Source organism: Felis catus, chromosome E2, assembly GCF_018350175.1.
Source record: "Felis catus isolate Fca126 chromosome E2, F.catus_Fca126_mat1.0, whole genome shotgun sequence".
Lineage (NCBI taxonomy): Eukaryota > Metazoa > Chordata > Mammalia > Carnivora > Felidae > Felis > Felis catus.
In genome coordinates this window covers 757,777-780,139 of record NC_058382.1, presented here as the reverse complement: position 1 = coordinate 780,139, position 22,363 = coordinate 757,777, and the positions used below count along the sequence as shown (strand labels likewise).

Below are 22,363 nucleotides of genomic sequence, written 5' to 3'. Positions count from 1 at the left end.
CAGCACAGAACCTGATGCGGGGCTGGAACTCACTCACCGCGAGATCATGATGTGAGCAGAAGTTGGAGGCTTAACTGAAGGAGTCACCCAGGCGCCCCTAAGTGTGGTGAGTGTTTAAAGTGACAAAGAAGGGGCACCTGGCAGGCTCAGTGGTGGGGTACAGGACTCTTAATCTCAGGGTTCAGAGTCCAAGCTCCACTTTGGGCACGGAGCATACTTTTAAAAAACTAAAATACATAAATAAATTGTATTTTAAAGATAAACGAATACAGTGACAAAGAACATTTAGGACACACACATATGTAAATAATAGGTCATAAAAAAAAGAAGGCAACACTGCCACTTGCCACAACATGGATGAACCTGGAATACATTATGCTAATCAAATAAGCCATACAGCAAAAAACAAATCCTGTATGATATCACTTATAGATATTCTTTAAGAAAAGAAAAATCAGGGGCGCCTAGGTGGCTCAGTTGGTTAAGCATCTGACTTTGGCTCAAGTCTAGATATCAGGGTTCGTGAGCACAGTCCCGCACCAGGCTCCCTGCTGTCAGCAGAGCCCACTTGGGATCCTGTCTCCCACTTTCTTCGCCCATTCCCTGCTGGTTCTCTCTCTCTCTCAAAATAAATAAATAAATAATTAAAAAAAAAAAAATCACACCCCCCCAGAAGGTAGAAAGCTAAAAGCTAAGGAATGAGGGAAATGGAGAGATCCTGGTCAGGGGAACACATTTCCCTTTATAAGATGAGTAAGTTCTGGGCGCCTGGGTGGCCCAGTCTGATAAACATCCCCCTCCTGATTTCGGCTCAGATCATGATCTCACCTTGGCTCAATGCTAAGCATGAAGCCTACTTGAGATTTTGTCTTCCTCCCTCAGTCTGGCCCTCCCCTGCTCACACGTTCTCTGTCTCTCAAAATAAATAAAAAACACTAAAAAAAATTTTTTAAAGCTAACTAAGTTCTAAGGACCTAACAGCATGTCAACTACACTTGTGAATACTGTACTGTACGCTTGGAATTTGCTAAGGGAGTAGATATTAAGCCTCTCACGAACCACAAAAGGTAATTATGTCAACTAATCGGTGTGTTGACTACCTTCTATTTGGAACTAGTTTCCTAATGTACAAGCAGATCAAATCCTCATGTAATACACTTTCGAAATGGAATCTTCCTGGTCAGTTCATACCTCAATGAAACGGAATGGATGGGGGCAGGTAGAAGAAGAGATGTAAACACCACCAAAAGAACCATACAAGACAGTCTTGAGAAGTAGCCCATAGTCCTCATAAGTACGACCCAGGCAATCCTTGCAATTTCCGGCAGAGGCAGGCAAGGAAATGTCAGCCAAAAGAAGGTATCAAAACAGGGGCCATAGAAAAGGCATGGAACTGAACACAGTGACCCAGTGGGTCAGAGGGTAAGTAAGGCACAATCATCCATTAGCGTCACTGACTGACTACTCTTCTACCCTATAAGGGTTCGGCACAGAGAGCACTGGAACGGCAGGGGAGAGAAAAGGGCACACCAACACCCCAGCCTTAGCAACAAATGCAACCACCACGGAAGCTGGGGGAGCAAGCAGGGCCCACAGTCCACACCCAAGAGGTACAAAGCATCCCCTAGGGAATGGGCAGCTGGGGGCTAAAGCGGGAATACAGAGCCCAGTCCAGGTCACTGGGGAGGGTGAGGGCCTTACCCAGGGAGGATATAAGTGTAAAGTTCTCCAGCATCACGTCATAGTACAGCCGTCTCTGAGCCTCATCAAGAAGTCTCCATTCCTTCCAGGAGAAGTAGATGGCAATGTCCTCAAAGGTCACACCACCCTGTCATGAAACGGACAGATGGCACCATGAACATTCTCTCTCGGGGAACCCACAATCTAAGCCCTGACACATACACCCCATTCTCCCCAGCCACCCCAGCTCCTACCTCAGAATAAATACCAGGTCCTGGTGTCATTAATGCCACCGTCTCCTCACCATCCCACCAATCACTGTGTTCGGTCCTCAGCAATAACAGGCAGGGGGTGCGTAGATGCAATCTGCGGGGGCCAATCTGGGTTTGGCCCCCCAAGCGTCATCCTTTCTGCCTGGAAATTCCCGTGGAGTCTCCCCGAATGTGCCCTCAAACACAGACAATTACGGACCCACCTCGACCAGTCAGTCTCCAATCCCAGGGCCCTGAGACCCTAAGCTCACACTCACACTCCCTCTCCAAGTGAACATGACCCTGTAGTCTGCATCTCCCTCACACCTTCAGACCCCACAGTTGCGCCCCCACAGCTTCCTGCCCCACACCAAAGGATGCCCCCTTGACTCACACTGGTACCTGTCACATGACACCCAAAGGATGTGTGACAAATCCAAACAGGTTCCACTACAACCCCAGCACTCTCATGGATCCCACCAGAGGGAAAGCCTCAAATGCGGCCGAGAAGTCCCCCTCGCCTGCCGGGGATCCTGGCTTCAGGGACACACACCCACAGCCACGTGGCCGTTTCAGATACTCCCAGTCCCTCTAATACTTCTGTGCTGCCCATGCTGTCCCTCCAACAGTCACAACCCTCCACTCTGCACTGAACCTTTGTGAAAAGCCCAGCCCTAAAGGTCTCCCTGCCAGGCACAGAGACGCACAAGTGACCACACTGGCCCCACACCTTATCCATCAGCAAGACTGTGAAACGGCCCGGACACCAGAAAAGCGCACCACAAAGTTCTGGTGAAGCCCTACACCACTCAATAAAGGGCAGCCCCAGACTCCCTGTCACCTTGCCGCAATGACTCCTAGGTGTCCTCAGCCATCTCTTGTCCCATCATGCCATGGAAGCCTTACCCACCCATCCATCTGCCACACCTTTCTCTCTCCTTCGCCTGTGCCCGCACTGCCCAGCAGCCCCAACCAGGCGCTGAGCCAGGGAACCACTCTTCAGCACACCTCACTAAGGCCCTCTGACCTACTAATAGCATTGCCCCCCTAGTCTGCACCCCCTCCTCAATGTGATCCAAACCTCCTCAGGGGCCACACTACTGCCGTCACTTGTCAAAGTTTCCATCCTGAAACCTGCCCCGGTTTCCCCGGTTTTCCTGTCCCGCTGCCCACTGGATGACATCACTCACGCCTCTCTGAACATCTAAGACTTAACGACGTCCAAGCAACTTGGGAGATCTCCAAGGACAATCAACCTACTGCCACCTTCCATCCAGCTGATGGGAGCGTCCACCCCTTCCGCTGCTAGGACCGCTGAAAATTAATAACGGGAAACCTCACTAAAAGGGAGTCGGGAGGACGCAGCTGGGGGAGCTCTCACGCACTACCGCCATGATCAGTGCAGACCCCACAGGAACTTGAACTTGGGGACTGGGAAACTACCTCCTCTACTAGCCCAGAGGGGGAAAGGCAGGCTTTGGGGACCACCCCACCCACAACCCAGCCAACGGGAAGCCACTATACTTTCAATTCCCAGTTTACTCTCAGGGACTTGTAGATTTTAACAGCCTTCCCAACTTAGCCCCTTCCCCTCTAAAAAAGCCTACCTCTCTCGTGTCCTCCAGACTGGCCTACTGTTGAGCCTCAGCTTACTTGTTCCAGACTGCGGTGCTCTTTGGTTCTCAAAGAAACTCAGTTTTGCCCGTCAAATAACTGGCAGATTATACTTCAAAGGACCAAAGCCCCCAGGCATTCCGGGACCCCTCCCTTCTCCTGTCACCTGCAACACCCCAAATTTGCCTTGGCCCTTCTCGAACTCGGGGCCAAAATTCAACCGCTTCTCTGACATCCACGGTGACCGTTCTGGCCCGTCAACGATGACACACACTGGCGCAGGCACCCCCTCCTGCGCTCCCTGCCCCCTCTGCCCCCCACCCCTGCAATCTGTCCTCTCCGCAGCCAGATTGGGCCTATCTATTTACACCTGGGTTACACCGCCTGGCACACCGCCAGCATGGATGGACTGCTCAGGCAGCCAGGTGACAGGCCTCACTGGCGCCGCTGCACCTTGCGTTCGCTGAAACAACCGAGACCTGCCGCCCCGCTGGTAGCGCAGGCCCCCTGCAGCCCTGCACCAGCCGGCCCCTCCCCTGCAGCCCGTGAGTTCCCGCACCCCTTCACGCCGGCGCTCAGACGCGGGGACCCCGCCCGCGAGCGCCCCCGGGCCCGGACACAGGGACCTGGGCCGCAGGGATGCGAGCAGGCGCCCCGCGCTCCGGCCTGGAGGGTCGGGGGGGGGGGGGGGGTGGGAAGCTGGGAGGGCGGGCCGGAGGGCCCGGGGGCGCGCGTTTACCTCAGCCGGGTCCCTGGGCGCGGCCGTCGCCAACGGACTCTGTGGGCGGATCGCGAAATCAGGCCTGCAGTCCCTGTCCCGGCCCCGGCGCGGGGCAGACCGGGCGCGTCGTCGTGGAGCCATGGACCGCAGTGTCCGCGACAGGGACGTCGCCTCCTTTCCTGCTTTGTCCGTTTGTCACCTCGACCCGGAATCTGTACTCTCTAACTTCCCAGGGTAAACAAGTCTGACGCCAAAAGTCTTCCACCGTGAAGAGGCCGGAAATCCCACCCCCCGCTCCACGCATGCCTACAAATGCCTCGTCCTGCTCCGTCATTGGCTGCTGCCTGCGTCCTGTATCCCCACGCTTTTCCGGGTACCATAGATCTCAGAGTTACAGCGGCCACCAAAGGGGGTTCGGCCCCAGGGACTTCCAGAGTTCGGCCAGCTGTCCCCGAGAGTTCCTGCAAAGTGCTGCTCCTACCAGAGGGAGCGGCTTTGTTGGTTTTTAAAGTCCAAAGCCTAAAACTAGTAGTTTAGTTGCTCCCACTTCCTCTTCCTGAGGTAAATGACACATCATTCAAATGTGTCCAGCACTTAAGAAATCAAAGGAGGCCGTGCACTGCTGGAAAGATGTTGCTCTTCAAATGCTTGCAGCCTGAAGCCTTAGAGTCAGGTTTGCAATTGGTCGGGAACAATACAAAAGTCCCCGTTATCATAAAAATTCAGCCCAGTGCATTTTGAAGGTCTTCAGGATCAGTCACTCATTTGTGAATTGGGCAGCATCACATCTAGCAAGTTAAGGGAAGCAACAAAACGCTACAGAGGGGGTAAGGTTTTTAAAGGTAGAACAAGAAGTTCATAAACAGAAAAAAGGATTATGTCAGGCGTGGTCACTTTGTTAGGGGACAAAAAGGTCTTCCAGCGGAATACCTCATCTTTGGGCGACACAGAGGACCCATTCTTGTGGCCGATTACCCTTTTGGTGCTGACCACAAAATTCCTCACTGACCAGTGGAAACTAAATTTCTGGGTAGTGCTGAAGTTGTATGAGCTTAGGTATTGTGCCCTGCTTTGGTGACATGACCCAGCAGAAGTGACTCCATTTGGGGACTGTGGTTCCCTTTGTCACACCCTATACAAGTCCGTGACAGGGATGGTAGGCCACCCTGAATTAGGTAAACTGACAACGTCAGCCTCTGGTTCCACACAAAACTTCATATGCCCATATCGTGATTGTTGTCCCATCTTTTTTTTTTTTTTAATTTAATTTAATGTTTATTTACGTTTGAGAGAGAGCCAGAGTGTGAGTGGAGAAGGGGCAGAGAGATGGAGACACAGAATCCGAAGCAGCCTCCAGGCTCTGAGCTGTCAGCACAGAGCCTGACGTGGGGCTCGAACCCACGAACCGCGAGATCATGACCTGAGCCAAAGTTGGACCCCCAACCGACTGAGCCACACAGGCGCCCTGTGTCTTCCCATCTTTTGAGGAACATTTTTATCCATATATTACTTACTCCACATACCCACATATACTCAGTTCCTGTCAGGAGATTGACGTCGATCCCAAACAGAAAGCAACTTAACGGATGCTATATTTGGTACCAAACACATTGCCATTTACTTGGAGCATGTGTGCAAAGGGAGAATCTGAACGCTGAAGTAAAGGATTACCTGCACCCAATGACCTCATCTCCTCGCTGGGAAGTGATTCTCATTTCTTCAGGCACTGGCAGTAGGAATTGAAAGTATCCTAGAAAATCAGATGTGAAATGCCGATTTCAGAAAGCAGTTCACAACGTTTATCTAGTGGTTTAAGACAGTGCCAGAAATACCTATGGGCAAACCAACATTCCACCTCCCTACACATCAGTAAAGAGTAAAAAACAGTTACAAACTAAACTTTTAGAAGCAGGCTGTAAGTCTGAGAAAAGACAGAACCAAATGGAGCATGTGACTGTGCTAAACCAATACTTGGTTTTTGTGAGGGTTTTATCTCAAGAATGTGACGTTTTCATTCCTACAAGCATTGAACAATACTACTGTCCAGCTTAAAAATAGCCAGTTACTTTACTAGCAAACTGAATTTATTCAGGAATGACAAAGGAATTTCAACTGAGGATAACCACACCATGGCAATCCACAGGCAAGGTTCAAGAGACAGAGGGAAAGTCAGCATTTAAAAAAAAATAAAGGTCCAGAGCTACTTTCACAAATGCTTATTCATTTTTTAGAGAGGGAGAGCAAGTGGGAGAGGGGCGGGGGAGGGGTGGGGTGGGGGGGGGGCGGGCACATTGAACCCAGAGCAGGCTCCGGGCTGACACCAGGTAGCCCAATGTGGGGCTTGAACTCATGAACCATAAAAAAATGGCCTGAGCTGAAATTGGAAACTCAACCAAGTGAGCCACTTAGGCACCACAAAAGTCTGGGTTTATTAGGTTTAAGGTGGAGATTGGGGAGAGTTGCTTCAACAAAAGTTCACTGAAGAACAAAAGTTTGAGGTTGTGACGGGTTTTCACTGGCTGCATGCCATGGTTAGTGTTTCCTTAATGGGGCAAGGAGAGATCATCCTTCTTTTTGTGAAAGGCAGGAGATTAATCTCCTACTGGGAATGTGTCCTCCCTTGTCAAGACAAAAGTTATCTCCCCTCCTCCTGCTCTTTATGCATGTCGTGTCTGCGTGAGAGGTCTTCCTCCAGGGCCTCCTGAATCCATTCTAGTAAGATTTCATTTACTAATTTTCACACTAATTTGGAGACTTAAAGAGGACATTTAGGGTACCCAGAATAGTTAAAATGAGAGGTAAATTCAAATGTCATGTTTATTCACTGTTCTAAAAAATGTGCATTGAGCACATAATGTGTTTGCAAGAACTTTTGGTAGATGCATGGGAAAATTCAGTTACAAGAGAAGCAGTCCCGTCTTCATGTGCCTTTTATCGTGTTCAAGAAAAACACAGGAAACATGAAGCAGGAATACTAAGTTCTATTGTATGTTAGAATGTGGCAGGTGTGATGGAAACAACAAGAGGTGATTTTGTGAGAAAAGGACGTTGGAGGGGCGCCTGGGTGCCTCAATGGGTTAAGTGTCCTACTTCGGCACAGGTCATAATCTCACAGTTCATGAGTTCGAGCCCTGTATCGGGCTCTGTGCTGACAACTCAGAGACGGGAGCTTGCTTCAGATTCTGTGTCTCCCTCTCTCTGCCCCTCTCATTCTCACACTCTGTCTCTCTTGAAATAAATAAATAATTTTAAAATTTTAAAATTAAAAAAAAAAAAGAAGAGGACATTTTATGTAATATTACACAGGGCTGTGCGGCAGCCCTCATTATTACGTGCACCATGAGTAAATGTGAGTCCTGTGGGTTATTACTTTTATTAGTTTTGTTTAAATAAAGTGAGGTACGTTAAAATTTAGAAGTGCCTGCTTGAGCAAACACCGAATCCAATCAGGCAGCCCCAAACCTCACTAGGGGAAAGGCTTCTGTAGACCAAAATGAGAAGAAATGGAAACACGTTACATGACTGGCTATAGCTTCAGAAACTATCTTATATGGGAAAGCCTAGTTGCCTGTTAGAGACAGGGTAGCCTTGGGTTTTGAATTCTGACCCTTGAGGCATTTACAAGAATTTGCTTGAAGTGAGGTGTAGGTGGCTAAGGCATTGGAGCCACCTGAGTCTAATGGCCTTCTTGTGGATGTACAGTTTCCAGCAAAAGAAACACGTTGGTAGGTGGCTTCAGTGTGTGGACTCCTTGGCATCGGAGCCCCTGGAACTCCATTCATTTAAGCCTTTAGATTGCTTGGCTCACTGCAGAGAAACTCAGGAGGTGTCCATTAGACATCTTTGGACTGGGGGAGGGGAGGAGCTAAGATACTGGCAGAGGAGGAGGATCCTAGGCTCATTTCTTCCCTTAAACACGACTAAATAACTATCCAATCACTCTGAATACCCATAAAATCAACCTGGGTTCAACAGAACAAACTGCACAACTAGAGGGAGAGAAGATGTCACATCAAGGGAAGCAGGAAGTGCAGAGATGGGGTTTGGGCAAGAAACAGAGACAAAGAGAGACAGAGAGAGAGAGAGACAGAGAGAGGGAGGGAAGGAGGGAGGCAGGGAGGAGAGCACAGGGGATTGCACTAGGAAAACACTTTCCCAAAGCCATTTGCTGGAAAAATGAGAGGGCCTGACACCTGGCAGCTTTTGCAACCAACAGGGCTCAGAGACTAGATTTTAAATGTTGGTGGGTTTCACTGGGATGCAGCCCTGAGCGTCTGCCCTACTCCTCTAGAGAAGGCAGGCAAGCAACCTGGAGTCAGAAGGCACGATCTGAAGAACACCTAGGGACCACAGGGCAGACACTCTTCACTCTTCTTGGAGTGCATCTGTGAGAAGTGGGTTAGCAGAGATGCCTCCCTGGGAACAAAAGAACCAGCTGCACCATTTCCCTCCCATGCCCCTTGGCATAGATGCAGAAGAGCTGCTGAGGGTGGCTCAAGCTGATGCTGGCTGCCTACCCTGCTTGCTCCAAGTCCCAAGGCCCGTGCTCTGGGGCAACCGCCCCTCTCGGTCAAACGCGCATCAGCCTCAGGATGGAGAGACCCTATCCCAGGTAATCAGCACAGGCCCCTGCCACAGCATGTCCCTAAATTTTTGAGTTGTAAAAGTCAGCATACTGGGCTGGGATAGAGCCCAAAGCACTGCTCCTGGCAAGCAAACATCCCAGAGACAGACAGAGTGAAAACGGCTCTCTGTAAACTGCCTTGGATGCATGGGGGATTATTCAGCCTTCTGGGAGTGCTTCCCTGAGAGCAGTAAGCATGGAGACCCCTCTCCAGGATCAAAGGGGTTGGCTGGTGCCATTTTCCTCCACTGACCCTCAGCAAAATCCAGCTCCAGTAAACAGCACAGGGCGAACACTGGTTTCCTAACCTGCATACACCAAGTCCCACCCACCTGCACTCTGCCAGCACTGCCCTTCTGGGCCACGTGGGCTTAAGTCCCACGGCTGTGGGCCCATTCGAAAGATGACCAGCAGAAACCCACCCACACACCACATCTCCTGACCAGAGAGTTCTGCAAGGATTCAGTTCTAGTGGAAGTAGCATCAGGTCTCATTTAACAAGCAGGCCCGAGACACCTAGTTACAATTTGCCACATTCAGGCCAAGGACCAAACAGTGCCCACTGTGGGCAAGGAGAACCTCTGCAAGCAACTGGCCTGAAGGATAGAGCAGCAAATCACAGCAGTAGAGTACACACAGTACACACAACAGACACTCCCTGAAGCACCAGGCCATGGACACTATATGACTTCTCCTTAATAAAGCCATTACTCTCAGGAAAAGAAAATTTGATGGGCTTCTCTAATATACAGAAGAAGACAGAGACCTAAACAAAATGCCCACATGGAGGAATTCTTCCCTAAAGGAAGAACAAGATAAAATTACAGCCAGCGCGCCTCAGACGGTTGAGCATCCAATTCTTGATTTTTGGCTTAGTTCATGATCTCACGGATCATGAGATTGAGGCCCATATCGGGTTCTGTGATTAGGCAAGAAGCCTGCTTGGGATTTTCACTCTCCCTCTCTCTCCAGCCATCCCCTGTCTCACTCTCTCATTCTCTAAAAATAAATAAATACAATTCAAAACCACCACCACCACCACCACCACCACAACAACAACAACAGTAAAATCACAGCCAGAGATCTAATTAACACAGATCTAATTAATATACTCATGGAGAACTTAAAGCAATAATCTGAGGATACTTGCTGGGCTTGAGAAAAGAAGGGAAGACATCTGGGAGGTCTTTACCAGAGAAACAAAACAGTTAAAAAACAATCAGGCAAGAATGAAAAGTGCAATGACTGATATTTGAAACGCATCGGATGTAATGACAAGGGTGGAAGAAGGAGAGGAACAAATAAGTCATATAGAGGATAGAATTAGGGAAAATAATGAAGCTGAACAAAAGAGAGAAAGAAGACAGAGGATCATGGGGATAGACTTAGGGAACTCGGTGATTCCATCAAACATAATAGCATTCGTATCATAGGAGTCCCAGAAGAATTGGAGAGGGAAAGGGGGATAGAAAGTTGATTTCAGGCCATTATAGCTGAAAACTTCCCTTATCTGAGAAAGTAAATAGACATCCAAATCCAGGAGGGAAAAAGAACTCCCAACAAAATCAACAAAAGCAAGGCCAGCACCATACATATTATAATTAAATTTGCAAAATATACTGCTAAATCAAAAATCCTAAAAGCACCAAGACAATAGAAGCCTCTAACTAACAAGGGAAGACCCATCAGAATAGCTGCAGATCTCTCCATAGAAACTTGGCAGGCCAGAAGGGAGTGGCATGATATATTCAACGTGCAGAATGGGAAAAGTATGCAGCCTAGAATACTCTATGCAGCAAGAGTGTCGTTCAGAATGGAGGGAGAGATAAAGAGTTTCCCAAAAAACAAAAATGAAAGGAGCTCATGACCACTAAACCAGCCCTCCAAGAAATATTAAAGAGGACTCCTAGAGTGAGAAGGAAAGACCAAAAGTGATAGAGACTGGAAAGGAACAGAGAAAATCTCCATAAACAATGATAAAACAAGTCATAAAATGGAACTAAATTCATTTTCATCAGTACTTACTCTTATCAGTTCAGGTCTTGATCTCTGCATTTGAGTTTGAGCTCTGCATTGGCCTCTGTGCTGGGTGTGTAGCTTACTTAAAAAAAAAATTACTCTGGGAGTGCCTGAGTGGCTCAGGTAGATGAGTGACCAACTCTTGGTTTAGGCTCAGGTCATGATCTTATGGTTCATGAGTTCAAGCCCTGTATCAGGCTCTGTACTGACAGTGTGGACCCTGTCTCTGTCTCTGTCTCTGTCTCTCTCTCTCTCTCTCTCTCACTCTAACTCTCTCCCTCTCTCACTCTCTCTCTCACACTTCTTCTCTCTCTCTGTCTCTCTCTCTCTCCCCTTATCTTTCTGCTCCTCCTGCATTCTCTGTCTCTCACTATCTCTCAAAATAAATAAACTTAAAAAAATTATTCTGAATGTAAATGGACTAAACGTTCCATCAAAGACATAGGGTGTTACAATCTCTAAAAAAACCAAGACTAATCCCCCCACCCAATAAACCAGCAAGAAAACAAGACCCTTCTGTATGCTGCCTCAGAAAGGCTAGTTTAAGACCTAACACACCTGCAGATTGAAAATGAAGGGATGGAGAATCATCTATCATGCAAATGAACATGAGAAGAAAGCTGGAATAGCAAGACTCATATCAAACAAGATTTTATCTTATTTATTTATTTTTTTAACGTTTATTTATTTTTGAGACAGAGAGAGACAGAGCATGAACAGGGGAGGGTCAGAGAGAGAGGGACACACAGAATCCGAAACTGGCTCCAGGCTCTGAGCTGTGAGCACAGAGCCCGATGCGCGGGGCTCGAACTCACAGACCGTGAGATCATGACCTGAGCCGAAGTCAGACGCTTAACCGACTGAGCCACCCAGGCGCCCCTCAACAAGATTTTATTTTTTATTTTTTATTTTTTTTATTTATTTTTTTTTATTTTTATTATTTTATTTTATTTATTTTATTTTTTTTTATTTTTGAGACAGAGAGAGACAGAGCACGAACGGGGGAGGGTCAGAGAGAGAGGGACACACAGAATCGGAAGCAGGCTCCAGGCTCTGAGCCATCAGCCCAGAGCCCGATGTGGGGCTCGAATCCACGGACTGTGAGATCGCGACCTGAGCCGAAGTCAGACGCCCAACCGACTGAGCCACCCAGGCGCCCCTCAACAAGATTTTAAACCAAAGACTATATAACAAGAGTTGAAGAGGACACTATATCATAATAAAAAGAACAATCCAACAATAAGATCTAACAATTGTAAATACTTATGCCCTGAATATGAGAGTACCCAGATATATAAAACAATAAACAACAAACATAAAGGGAACTATGATGGTGGAGTAACAGGCCCTCCCTATACAGTCCTCATCCCCTGAACACAGCTAGATAAATATCAAATCATTCTGAACACCCAGGAAAACGATCTGAAGAGAGACATGACAAACTGCACCACTAAAGAAAGAGACAAGAGGCCACACCGTGAAAGTTAAGAGAGGTGGAGATATGACTTGGGGAGGAAAGGGCCGCGTATGCTGCAGAACAGAGGGAGCCATGATCACAGAGAGATGACACACAAAGAGAAACGTAAAGGGAAAGGGGAAAGTGAAGGGGAAGGGGAAGAGAAGCAAGAGGGGGAGGAGTAGGGAGAGGGAGAGGGAGAGAGAGAGAGAAGGAGAGAGGAAGAAAGCACACAGAACCCAGGGGATTGCACAAGGAAAACACTTTCTAAAGCCATTCACAGGGAAAACAAGAAGGGCTGATTATTGTGAATTTTTAGAATGAGTGGAGCTCAGAGATCCTCATTTTGGCTGGTATGGATCCTGGTGGCTGTGTAGTGCTCATGTGGAAAGAGAGGGCAGGACCCTGGAGCACACAGCATGATCTGAGGATCCTCTGGGGTGCACTGGGAGAGATGCTTCCCCCTTCTTGGAGTGCATCTGGCAGAGGAGACATTGTCTCTCACTGGTCCAAACATTTGGCAGCTGCCATTGTGCACACCCACCTCTTAGCACAAGGGCAGAGACATCTGCTGAGGGCAGCCAACCTAGACCCCGGTTTTTGCTGCACTTTACCCCAAACTCCAAGCTCCTGTGCACTGGTGCAACTGCCTTTCTAGGACAGACCTGCATCAGCACCAGCATGGCAAAACACACCCCCCCCCCAATCCAGAGGACCGGTATGGGTCTACACCACGACAGGCCCCTAAACTTTGGAGTTTTAAAACTCAGCCAGCCTGCCTGGGATATAACACAGGTGCACTGCACTGCCAGATGGGCAGACAGCCCAGATACAGATGCGGTGAAGGCAGGGATCTGTGGGACACCTGGGACACATGCAGGGAGATGATTCACTCATCTCTGAGGGTTTCCCAGACACCAGCTGGCCTGAACTTCCCTCTCGGGAATGAGAAAGAGGGCTGGTGCCATTTTCATCGCCCACTCATCAGTATGGACTGACTTCAGTGAGCAGCACAGCACAAATAGTGGAGTCCAGAACTGCTTACACCAAGCCCCACCAATCTGCACTCTGCCAGTGCCTCTTTACTGGGGCAAGCCTGCCTGAGAACCACAGCAGCATGCCCTTCCCATTGAAGATCAGCACAAACACCCCGCGCATACAAGACTACGGACCACAGAGTGCTACAAAGCTTCAGTTAACTGGAAATAGCATCAGGGCTCTTTCATCAAGTAGATGAGAGCACAGCTAGTTAAAACTTACCACACTCTAGACAAGGTTCAAACACTCCCCAGTGGTGAAATGGAGAAACTTTGCTGAAGAGTGACCTGAGGGAAACAGCAGCAAAAACACAGCAGCAGACTGCACACAGCATACACACAGCATATACCTGGCACCTGAAGCACCAAGGCTCTGGTCAGTATTATGACCTGTGTTTAACAAAGCCACTGCTCTCAGAATCAGGGAACATAGCAGGCTTTCCTAACACAGAGAAGAAGACAGAGACCTAGACAAAATACAAGAGGGAGGAATTCATCCCAAAAGAAAGAGCAAGAAAAGGTCACAGATAGGGATCTAATCAAAAGACGTATAGGTAATATGCCTGATATAGAACTTAAAGCAACAATCATAAGGATGCTACCTGGGCTTGAGAAACCGCAGAAGACAGCAGGGACTTCCTTACCACAGAAATAAAAGAATGAAACACTAGTCGGCCTGAAATAAAGAATGCCAAAACCGAGAGTTGAAACTGATGGATTGTAATGACAACAAGGATGGAAGAAGCCGTGGAATGAATAAGTGATATAGAAGATAAAATTATGGAAAATAATAAAGCTGAAAACAAGAGGGAAAGAAAAATATTGGATCATGAACGTAGAACTAGGGAACTTAGCGACTCCACAAAATGTAGTAATACTCATATCATAGGAGTCCCAGAGAAAGAAGAGAGAGGAAAAGGGGGCAGGCTTTATGTGAGGAAATTATAGCTGAAAACTTCCCTAATTCAGGGAAGGAAACAAACGTCCAAATCCAAGAAGCAGAGAGAACTCCCATCAAAATCAACAAAAGCAATGGACTTCAAGCTGCATTACAAACGTGTAATCATCAAGACAGAATGGCACTGGCGTAAGAACACACACTCAGATCAGTGGGACAGAACAGAGAACCCAGAAATGGACACAGAAACATATGGCCAACTAATCTTTGGCAAAGCAAGAAAGCATATCCAATGGAATACAGTCCCTTCAGCAAGTGGTGCTGGGAAAACCGGACAATGACATGCAGAAAAAACGATTCTGGACCACTATCTTACACCATACACAAAAATAAACTCAAAATGGATCAAAGACCTAAATGTAAGACAGGAAGCCATCAAAATCCGTGAGGACAAAGCAGGCAAAAACCTCTTTGATCTTGGCCACAGCAACTTCTTACTCAACAAGTCTCCAGAGGCAAGGGAAACAAAAGCAAAAATGAGCTATTGAGACCTCATCAAAATAAAAAGCTTCTGCACAGCGAAGGAAACAATCAGCAAAACTAAAAGGCAACCAGTGGAATGGCAGAAGATATTTGCAAACGACATATCAGATAAAGGGTTAGTATCCAAAATCTAAAAAGAACTTATCAAACTCAACACCCAAAAAACAAATAGTCCAGTAAAGAAATGGACAAAAGACATGAATAGACATTTCCCCAAAGAAGACACATGAAAAAATGCTCAACATCACTCATTATTGGGGAAATACAAATCAAAACCACAATGAGATACCACGTCACACCTGACAGAAGGGCTAACATTAAACAAACTCAGGCACAACAGATGTTGGCGAGGTTGCTGAGAAAGAGGATGTCTTTTGCACTGCTGGTGGGAATGCAAACGGGTGGAGCCACTCTGGAAAACAGTATGGAAGTTCCTAAAAATTTTGAAAATAAAACTACCCTACGACCCAGCAATTGCAGTACTAGGTATTTATCCAAGGGATGCAGGTATGCTGTTTTGAAGGGGCACATGCACCCCAATGTTTATAGCAGCACTATCAACAATAGCCAAAGTATGGAAAGAGCCCAAATGTCCATCAATGGATGAATGGATAAAGAAGATGTGGGGTGTGTATGTATACACATACACACACACACACACACACACACACACACAAACACACACTGGAGTATTACTCGGCAATCAAAAAGAATGAAATCTTGCTGTCTTGCAACTACATGGATGGTACTGGAGGATATTATGCTAAGCGAAATTAGCTAGAGAAACACAAATATCATATGACGTCACTCCTATCAGGACTTTAAGACACAGAACAGATGAACACAAGGGAAGGGAATAAAAAATAATATAAAAACAGAGAGGGGGACAAATCATACGAGACTCTTAGAAATGGAGAACAAACAGAGGGTTAATGGAGGGGTTGTGGGATGGGGAGTGGTCTACATGGGTAGGGACATTAAGGAATCCACCCCTGAAATCACTGTTGCACTATATGCTAACTAACTTGGATGTAAACTTAGGAAAAGAAAAGAAAAAAAAATCAACAAAAGCAGGCCAACACCAGGACATATCATAGTAAAATTTGCAAAATATAGAGATACAGAAAAAATCCTAAAAGGGAAAAGGGAAAAGAAATCCATAACCTACAAGGCAAGACAAATAATGTTAGATCTTTCCACAAAGTCCTGGCAGACCTGAAGGGAGTGGCATGAATCACTGTGCTGAATGGGAAAAATCTGCAGCCAAGAATACTCTATCCAGCAAGACTGTCATTCAGAAGAGAAGGAAACATAAAGAGCTTCCCAGACAAACAAAAATTATGGAGTTTGTGACCACCAGATGAGATCTGCAAAAAATATTAAAGAGAACTCTTTGAGTGGGAAAGAAAGACTGAAAGTGGCAAAGATTAAACAGGAACAGAAAAAAAGCTTCAGAAACAATGACTTAACAAGTGACACAGGGGCGCCTAGCTGGCTCAGTTGGTTAAGCGTCCGACTTCGGCTCAGGTCACGATCTCATGGTACATGGGTTTGAACCCCGTGTCGGGCTCTGTGCTGACAGCTCAGAGCCTGGAGTCTGCAACGGATTCTGTCTCCCTCTCTCTCTCCCCCTCCCCTGCTTGTTCTCTCTCTCTCTCTCTCTCTCTAAAAGAAATAAACTTAAAAAAAAATTTTAAAACAAGTGATACAATGGCACTAAATTCATAACTGTCAATAATCACTCTAATGTAAATGGACTAAATATTCCAATCAAAAGACTTAGGGTGTCAGAATGGATGAAGAAAACAAGATCCATCTACATCCTGTCTACAAGAGACTCACTTTATATTTTTTTATTTTTAAAATTTTTTAAATATTTATTTTTCAGAGAGAGACAGAGAGGGAGAGCTTGTGGGAGGGACAGACAGAGAGGGAGACACAAAATCCGAAGCAGGCTCCAGACTCTGAGGTGTCAGCACACAGTCCAACACAGGGCTCAAACCCACAAACTGCAAGATCGTGACCTGAGCTGAAATTGGTCGCCTAACCAACTGAGCCGCCCAGGCCCCTCAGGAGACTCACTTTAGACCTAAAACACCTGCAGATTGAAAGTGAGGGGATGGAGAAACATTTATCTACTTAATAGATGTCAAGGGAAAGCCAGAGTAGCCATGCTTATATCAGACAGACTAGATTTAAACCAACGACTGTAACAAGAGTTAAGAATGGCCCTATATCATAATAAAGGGGTCTATTCGCCAAGAACTAACAATTGTAAGTATTTATGCCCCCATCTTGGCATTCCCAAAGATATAAATCAATTAATAACAAACATAATGAAACTCATTGATGATAATACAATAAAAGTAGATGGCTTTAACACCCCATTGACAGCAATCCACAGATCATCCAAGCAGAAAATCAACAAGGAAACGATGGCTTTGAATGACACACTGGACCAGATGCATGTAACAGATATAGTCACAACATTTCACCCTAGAGAAGCAGATACACATTCTTATCAAGGGCGCATGGGACATTCTCTAGAATATTATTACACAGTGGGTCACAATTCAGGCTTCAACAAGTACAAAAAGATTGAGGTTACGTGATGCATATTTCCCACCATGACACTATGAAACTTCAGGTCAGCCACAAGAAACAATTTGGAAACACCACAAATACGTGGAGACTAAAGTACATCCTACTAAAGTAGGAATGAGTCAACCAGGAAATGAAAGATAAAAAATTCATGGAAACAGATGAAAATGAAAATATGATGGTACAAAACCTTTGGGATGCGGGGTGCCTGGGTAGCTCAGTCGGTTAGGCGTCTGACTTGGGCTCAGTCATCATGTCATGGCTTGTGATTTCGAGCCCTACATCAGGATCTGTGCTGACAGCTCAGAGCTTGAAGCCTGCTTTGGATTCTGTGTCTCCTTCTCTCTCTGCCCTTCCCATCCCCCCTCTCAAAAATAAATAAACATTAAGAAAAAAAGTTTTTTAAACTTTGGGATGCAGCAAAAGTGGTCCTAAGAGATAAGTATATGGCAATACAGGCCCACCTCAAAAAGAAGAAAGGCAAACCTAACCTTATCCCTAAAGAAGCTAGAAAAAGAAGAACAAACGAAGCCTAAAGCCAGCAGAAGGGAAATAATAAAGATTAGACCCGAAATAAGTGACATAGAGACAAACAAGCAAACAAAAACAAAAATGAAAACAAAAATAGAAGAACAGATCAATGAAACCAGGAACTTCTTCTTTGAAAGACACAATAAAAGGGATAAACACCTAGTGAGACTTATGAAAAAGAAAAGAGAAAGCACTCAAATAAATGAAATCACAAATGGGAGAGGAGAGATCACAACCAACAGCCCAGAAATACAAATATAAGAGAATATTATGAAAAAGAATATACCATCACACCAGGTAGTCTTGAAGAAATGAAAAAGAACTTAGAAACATATGAACTACCAAAACTGAAACAGGAAAAAATAGAAAATTTGAACAGACTGATAACCAGCAAAGAAATTGCACCAGTAGTCAAAAATCTCCCAACAATAAATCTCTAGGGCCACATGGCTTCCCAAATTTTAAAGAAGAGTTAATACCTATTCTTTTCAAACTATTCCAAAAAATGGAAATGCAAGGAAAACTTCCAAACCAATTCTATGACACCAGAATTACCTTGATCTGAGAACCAGACAAAGACCACACTAGAAAAAATAATTACAGGCAATATCCCCAATTAACATGGATGAGAGATTTCTCAACAAAACAGTAGCAAATCAAATCAAACAGCATGTTAAAAGAATCATTCACCATGAACAGAGGATTTATTCCAGGGTTGCAAAGGTGATTCAATATTCACAAATCAATCGATGTGATACACCACATTAACAGCAACAACAACAACAACAACAACAGCAACAACAACAACAAAGGATAAGAACAACAGGATCCTCTCAATAGATGCAGAAAAAACACTCGACAAAGTACAGCATCCATGCTTGAGAAAAACCCTCTAAAGTACGAATAGAGGGAACATATCTCAACATCAAAAGGCCAAATATAAAAGAGCCAAGGCTAATATAATCTTCAATGGGGAAAAATGAGCTCTTCCTCTACAGTCAGGAACAAGACAGGGATGGCCACTCCCACCATTGTTATTTAACATTGTACCAGAAGTCCTTGCTTCAGCAATCAGACAACAAAAAGAAATAAAAGGCACCCAAATTGGCAAGGAAGAAGTCAAATTTATACTATTTGCAGATGACATGATGCTCCATGTGGAAAACCTCAATGAGTCCACCAAAGAATTGCTAGAACTGATACCTGAATTCAGTAAAGTTCCAGGATACAAAAGCAATGTACAGAACTCTGTTCCATTTCTATATGCCAATAAAAAAACAGCTGAAAGAGAAATCAAGGAATCGATCTCTTTTACAATTGCCAACAAAAACCATAAGATACCTAGGAGTAAACCTAAACAAAGAGGTAAAAAAATCTGTACCCTGAAAACTATAGAGCACTTATGAAAGAAATTGAAGATGACACAAACAAATGGAAGCACATTATGTGTTCATGGGTTGGAAGAACAAATATTGTTAGAATGTCTATATTACCCAAAGCAATTTACACATTTAACGCGATTCCTACCAAAATACGACCAGCAGTTTTCACAGAGCTAGAACAAACAATGCAAAAATTTGTATGAAAACACAAAAGATCCCAAATGTCCAAAGCAATCCTAAAAAAGAAAATCAGGGGCGCCTGGGTGGCGCAGTCGGTTAAGCGTCCGACTTCAGCCAGGTCACGATCTCGCGGTCCGTGAGTTCGAGCCCCGCGTCGGGCTCTGGGCTGATGGCTCAGAGCCTGGAGCCTGTTTCCGATTCTGTGTCTCCCTCTCTCTCTGCCCCTCCCCCGTTCATGCTCTGTCTCTCTCTGTCCCAAAAATAAATAAACGTTGAAAAAAAAAAAAAAAATCAAAGCTGGAGGCATCACAATTCCAGAATTCAAGTTATATTACAAAGCGGTAGTGATCAACACAGTATGGTACTTGCACAAAACGAAGAAACATAGATCAATGCAACAGAGTAGAAAACCCGGAAATGAACCCACACCTATATGGTCAAATAATGCCCGACAAAGCAGGAAAGAATATCTAATAGAAAAAAGACAGTCTCTTCAACAAATGGTGCTGGGAAAACTGGATAGGAACATGCAAAAGAATCAAACTGGACCACTTTCTCACACCATACACAAAAAGTAAATTCAAAATGGATGAAAGAAGGGTGCCTGGATGACTCAGTCGGTTAAGCGTCCAAGTCTTGATTTTGGCTCAGATCACGATCTCACGGTTTGTGAGTTCAAGCCCCACGTCCGGCTCTATAATGAATGCCAGCATGGAGCCCACTGGGATTCTCTCTCTCCCTCCCTGTTATCCCCTCCCCCTCTCGTGTAGGCATGCACATGCATACTCTCCTTCTCTAAGTAAATAAAAATAAAAAAAAAATTTTAGTGGATGAAAGCCCTAAATGTGAGAGAAGAAACCATGAAAGCCTAGAGAACACAGGCAGAAACCTCTTTGAAATTGGCCTTAACGAGTTCTTACTAGATACGTCTCCTGAGGCAAGGGAAATAAAAGCTAAAGTAAACTATTGGAATTTCATCAAGATAAAAAAAAACTTCTGCATGGCAAAGAAAACAACGAACAAAACTAAAAAGCAACCTACAGAACGGGAGAAGATATTTTCAAATGGCATTTCTGAGAAAGGGTTAATATCCACAATTTATAAACAACTTATAACATTCAACACCCAAAAAACAAATAATTTACTTAAGAAATGGGCAGAAGACACGAACAGACATGTTTCCAAAGAAGATATACACATGGCTAACACACACATGAAAAGATACTCAACTTCACTCATCATCAGGGAAATGCAAATCAAAACTACAATGAGATACCATGTCACACAACTCACAATGGCTACAGTTAACATCACAGGAAACAACAGATACTGGTGAGGATGCAGAGAGAGGGTAACCCTCTTATGTTGGTGGGAATGGAAACTGCTGCAGCCACTCCGGAAAACAGTATGGAGGTTCCTCAAAAAGTGAAAAATGCTACTACCCTACAATCCAGTAATTGCACTACTAGGTACTGACCCAAAGGATGCAAAAATATTGATGCAAAGGAATACATGCACCCCCGATGTTCATAGCAGCACTATCAACAATAGCAAAATTAGGGAAAGAGCCCAGATTTCCATCGACTGATGAATGGATAAAGATGTGGTAGGTGTATGAGTGTATATATGTATGTGTGTGTGTGTGTGTGTGTATGTATGTGTGTATATACATATATATGTATATATGTATGTGTGTATACATATACATATACATATACATATACATATACATGTACATATACATATATATAATGGAATACTACTCAGCCACCAAAAAGAATGCAATCTTGCCTTTGCAACGACATGGATGGAGCCAGAGAGTATGATGCTAAGTGCAATGAGTCAGTCAGACAAACACAAATCCCATAGGACTTCACTCATATGTGAAACTTAAGAAACAACACAAATGAACATGGGGTGGAGGGGGGCAGTGAGGAGAGAGGCAAGCAAGAAATAGACTCTTGTTAGGTGCTTTTTGCTTTTTGTTTTTTTGGTTTTTTTTGAGGGGGGAGGAGGAGCAGAGGGAGAGGGCGACAGAATCCCAGGCAGGCTCTGTGTATCAGTGAAGAGTCTGATCCGGGGATCGACCCACAAACTGTGAGATCACAACATGAGCTGAAATCAAGTTCTGGATGCTTAACCAACTAAGCCACCCAGGCTCCCCAAGAAACAGATTCTTAACTATAGAGAAAAAACGCAGGGTTACTTGAGGATAGGTGGGTGGGAGGGGGATGTGTTAACAGGTGATGGCTATCAAGGGGTGCACTTGTCGTGATGAGCACCAGTTGTCGTAAGTAATGAATCACTAAATTCTACACCTGAAACTAATACTGCACTGTATTTTAACTAGCTGGAATTTAAATAAATACTTGTTGGAAAAAAGTATTCTGCTGTCCTCTGAGTCTACAGAGCTACAGTCCGCAGGTAATGCAGCCTGGAGGGAGGGAGCCTGGCCCTCCCTAAATGCTTGTTCTCACAGTTTCATCTCTGCACTGACCTTGTCCATTAGCATCACCTACCAACTCACCAGAAATGCTTACTCTCAGCCTATACCCTAGACTGACTGACTCAGACACTTTCCAGGTGATTCCAAGAAGCAGTGCTTTTGTTTTGTTTTGTTTTGTTTTGTTTTGAGGTTTATTTATTATTGAGAAAGAGAGTGTGAGTGGGGGAGAAGCAGAAGGTCCAAAGTGGGCTCTGCGCTGAGAGTGGAGAGCCCAATGCAGGCCTCAAACTCACAAACCATGAGATCATGACTTGAGCCTAAGTCAGTTGCTCAACCAACTGAGCCATGCAGGCGCCACTAAAGAGCGGTGTTTTAAGAAG

At 45.3% G+C, this 22,363-nt stretch overlaps 2 protein-coding genes across 2 annotated transcripts in view; both read right to left on the bottom strand.

Annotated features, from left to right (window-relative positions):
* LOC101091237 (zinc finger protein 418-like) overlaps positions 1 to 1,825 on the bottom strand; it is a 43,688-nt gene extending 41,863 nt beyond the window's left edge. Inside the window, exon 1 of the mRNA XM_045046678.1 lies at positions 1,702 to 1,825. The gene's annotated coding sequence lies outside the window, so the exon portion shown is untranslated. The remainder of the gene's footprint in view (positions 1 to 1,701) is intronic.
* LOC101093727 (zinc finger protein 211-like) overlaps positions 1 to 22,363 on the bottom strand; it is a 40,896-nt gene that overhangs the window by 6,183 nt on the left and 12,350 nt on the right. Inside the window, exons 2-4 of the mRNA XM_045046679.1 lie at positions 5,938 to 6,016; positions 4,285 to 5,054; positions 1,702 to 1,828 (exon numbers count right to left, since the gene is read on the bottom strand). Of these exons, the coding sequence (XP_044902614.1) occupies positions 1,702 to 1,828; positions 4,285 to 4,407 (250 nt within the window). The 5' untranslated portion in view covers positions 4,408 to 5,054; positions 5,938 to 6,016. The remainder of the gene's footprint in view (positions 1 to 1,701; positions 1,829 to 4,284; positions 5,055 to 5,937; positions 6,017 to 22,363) is intronic.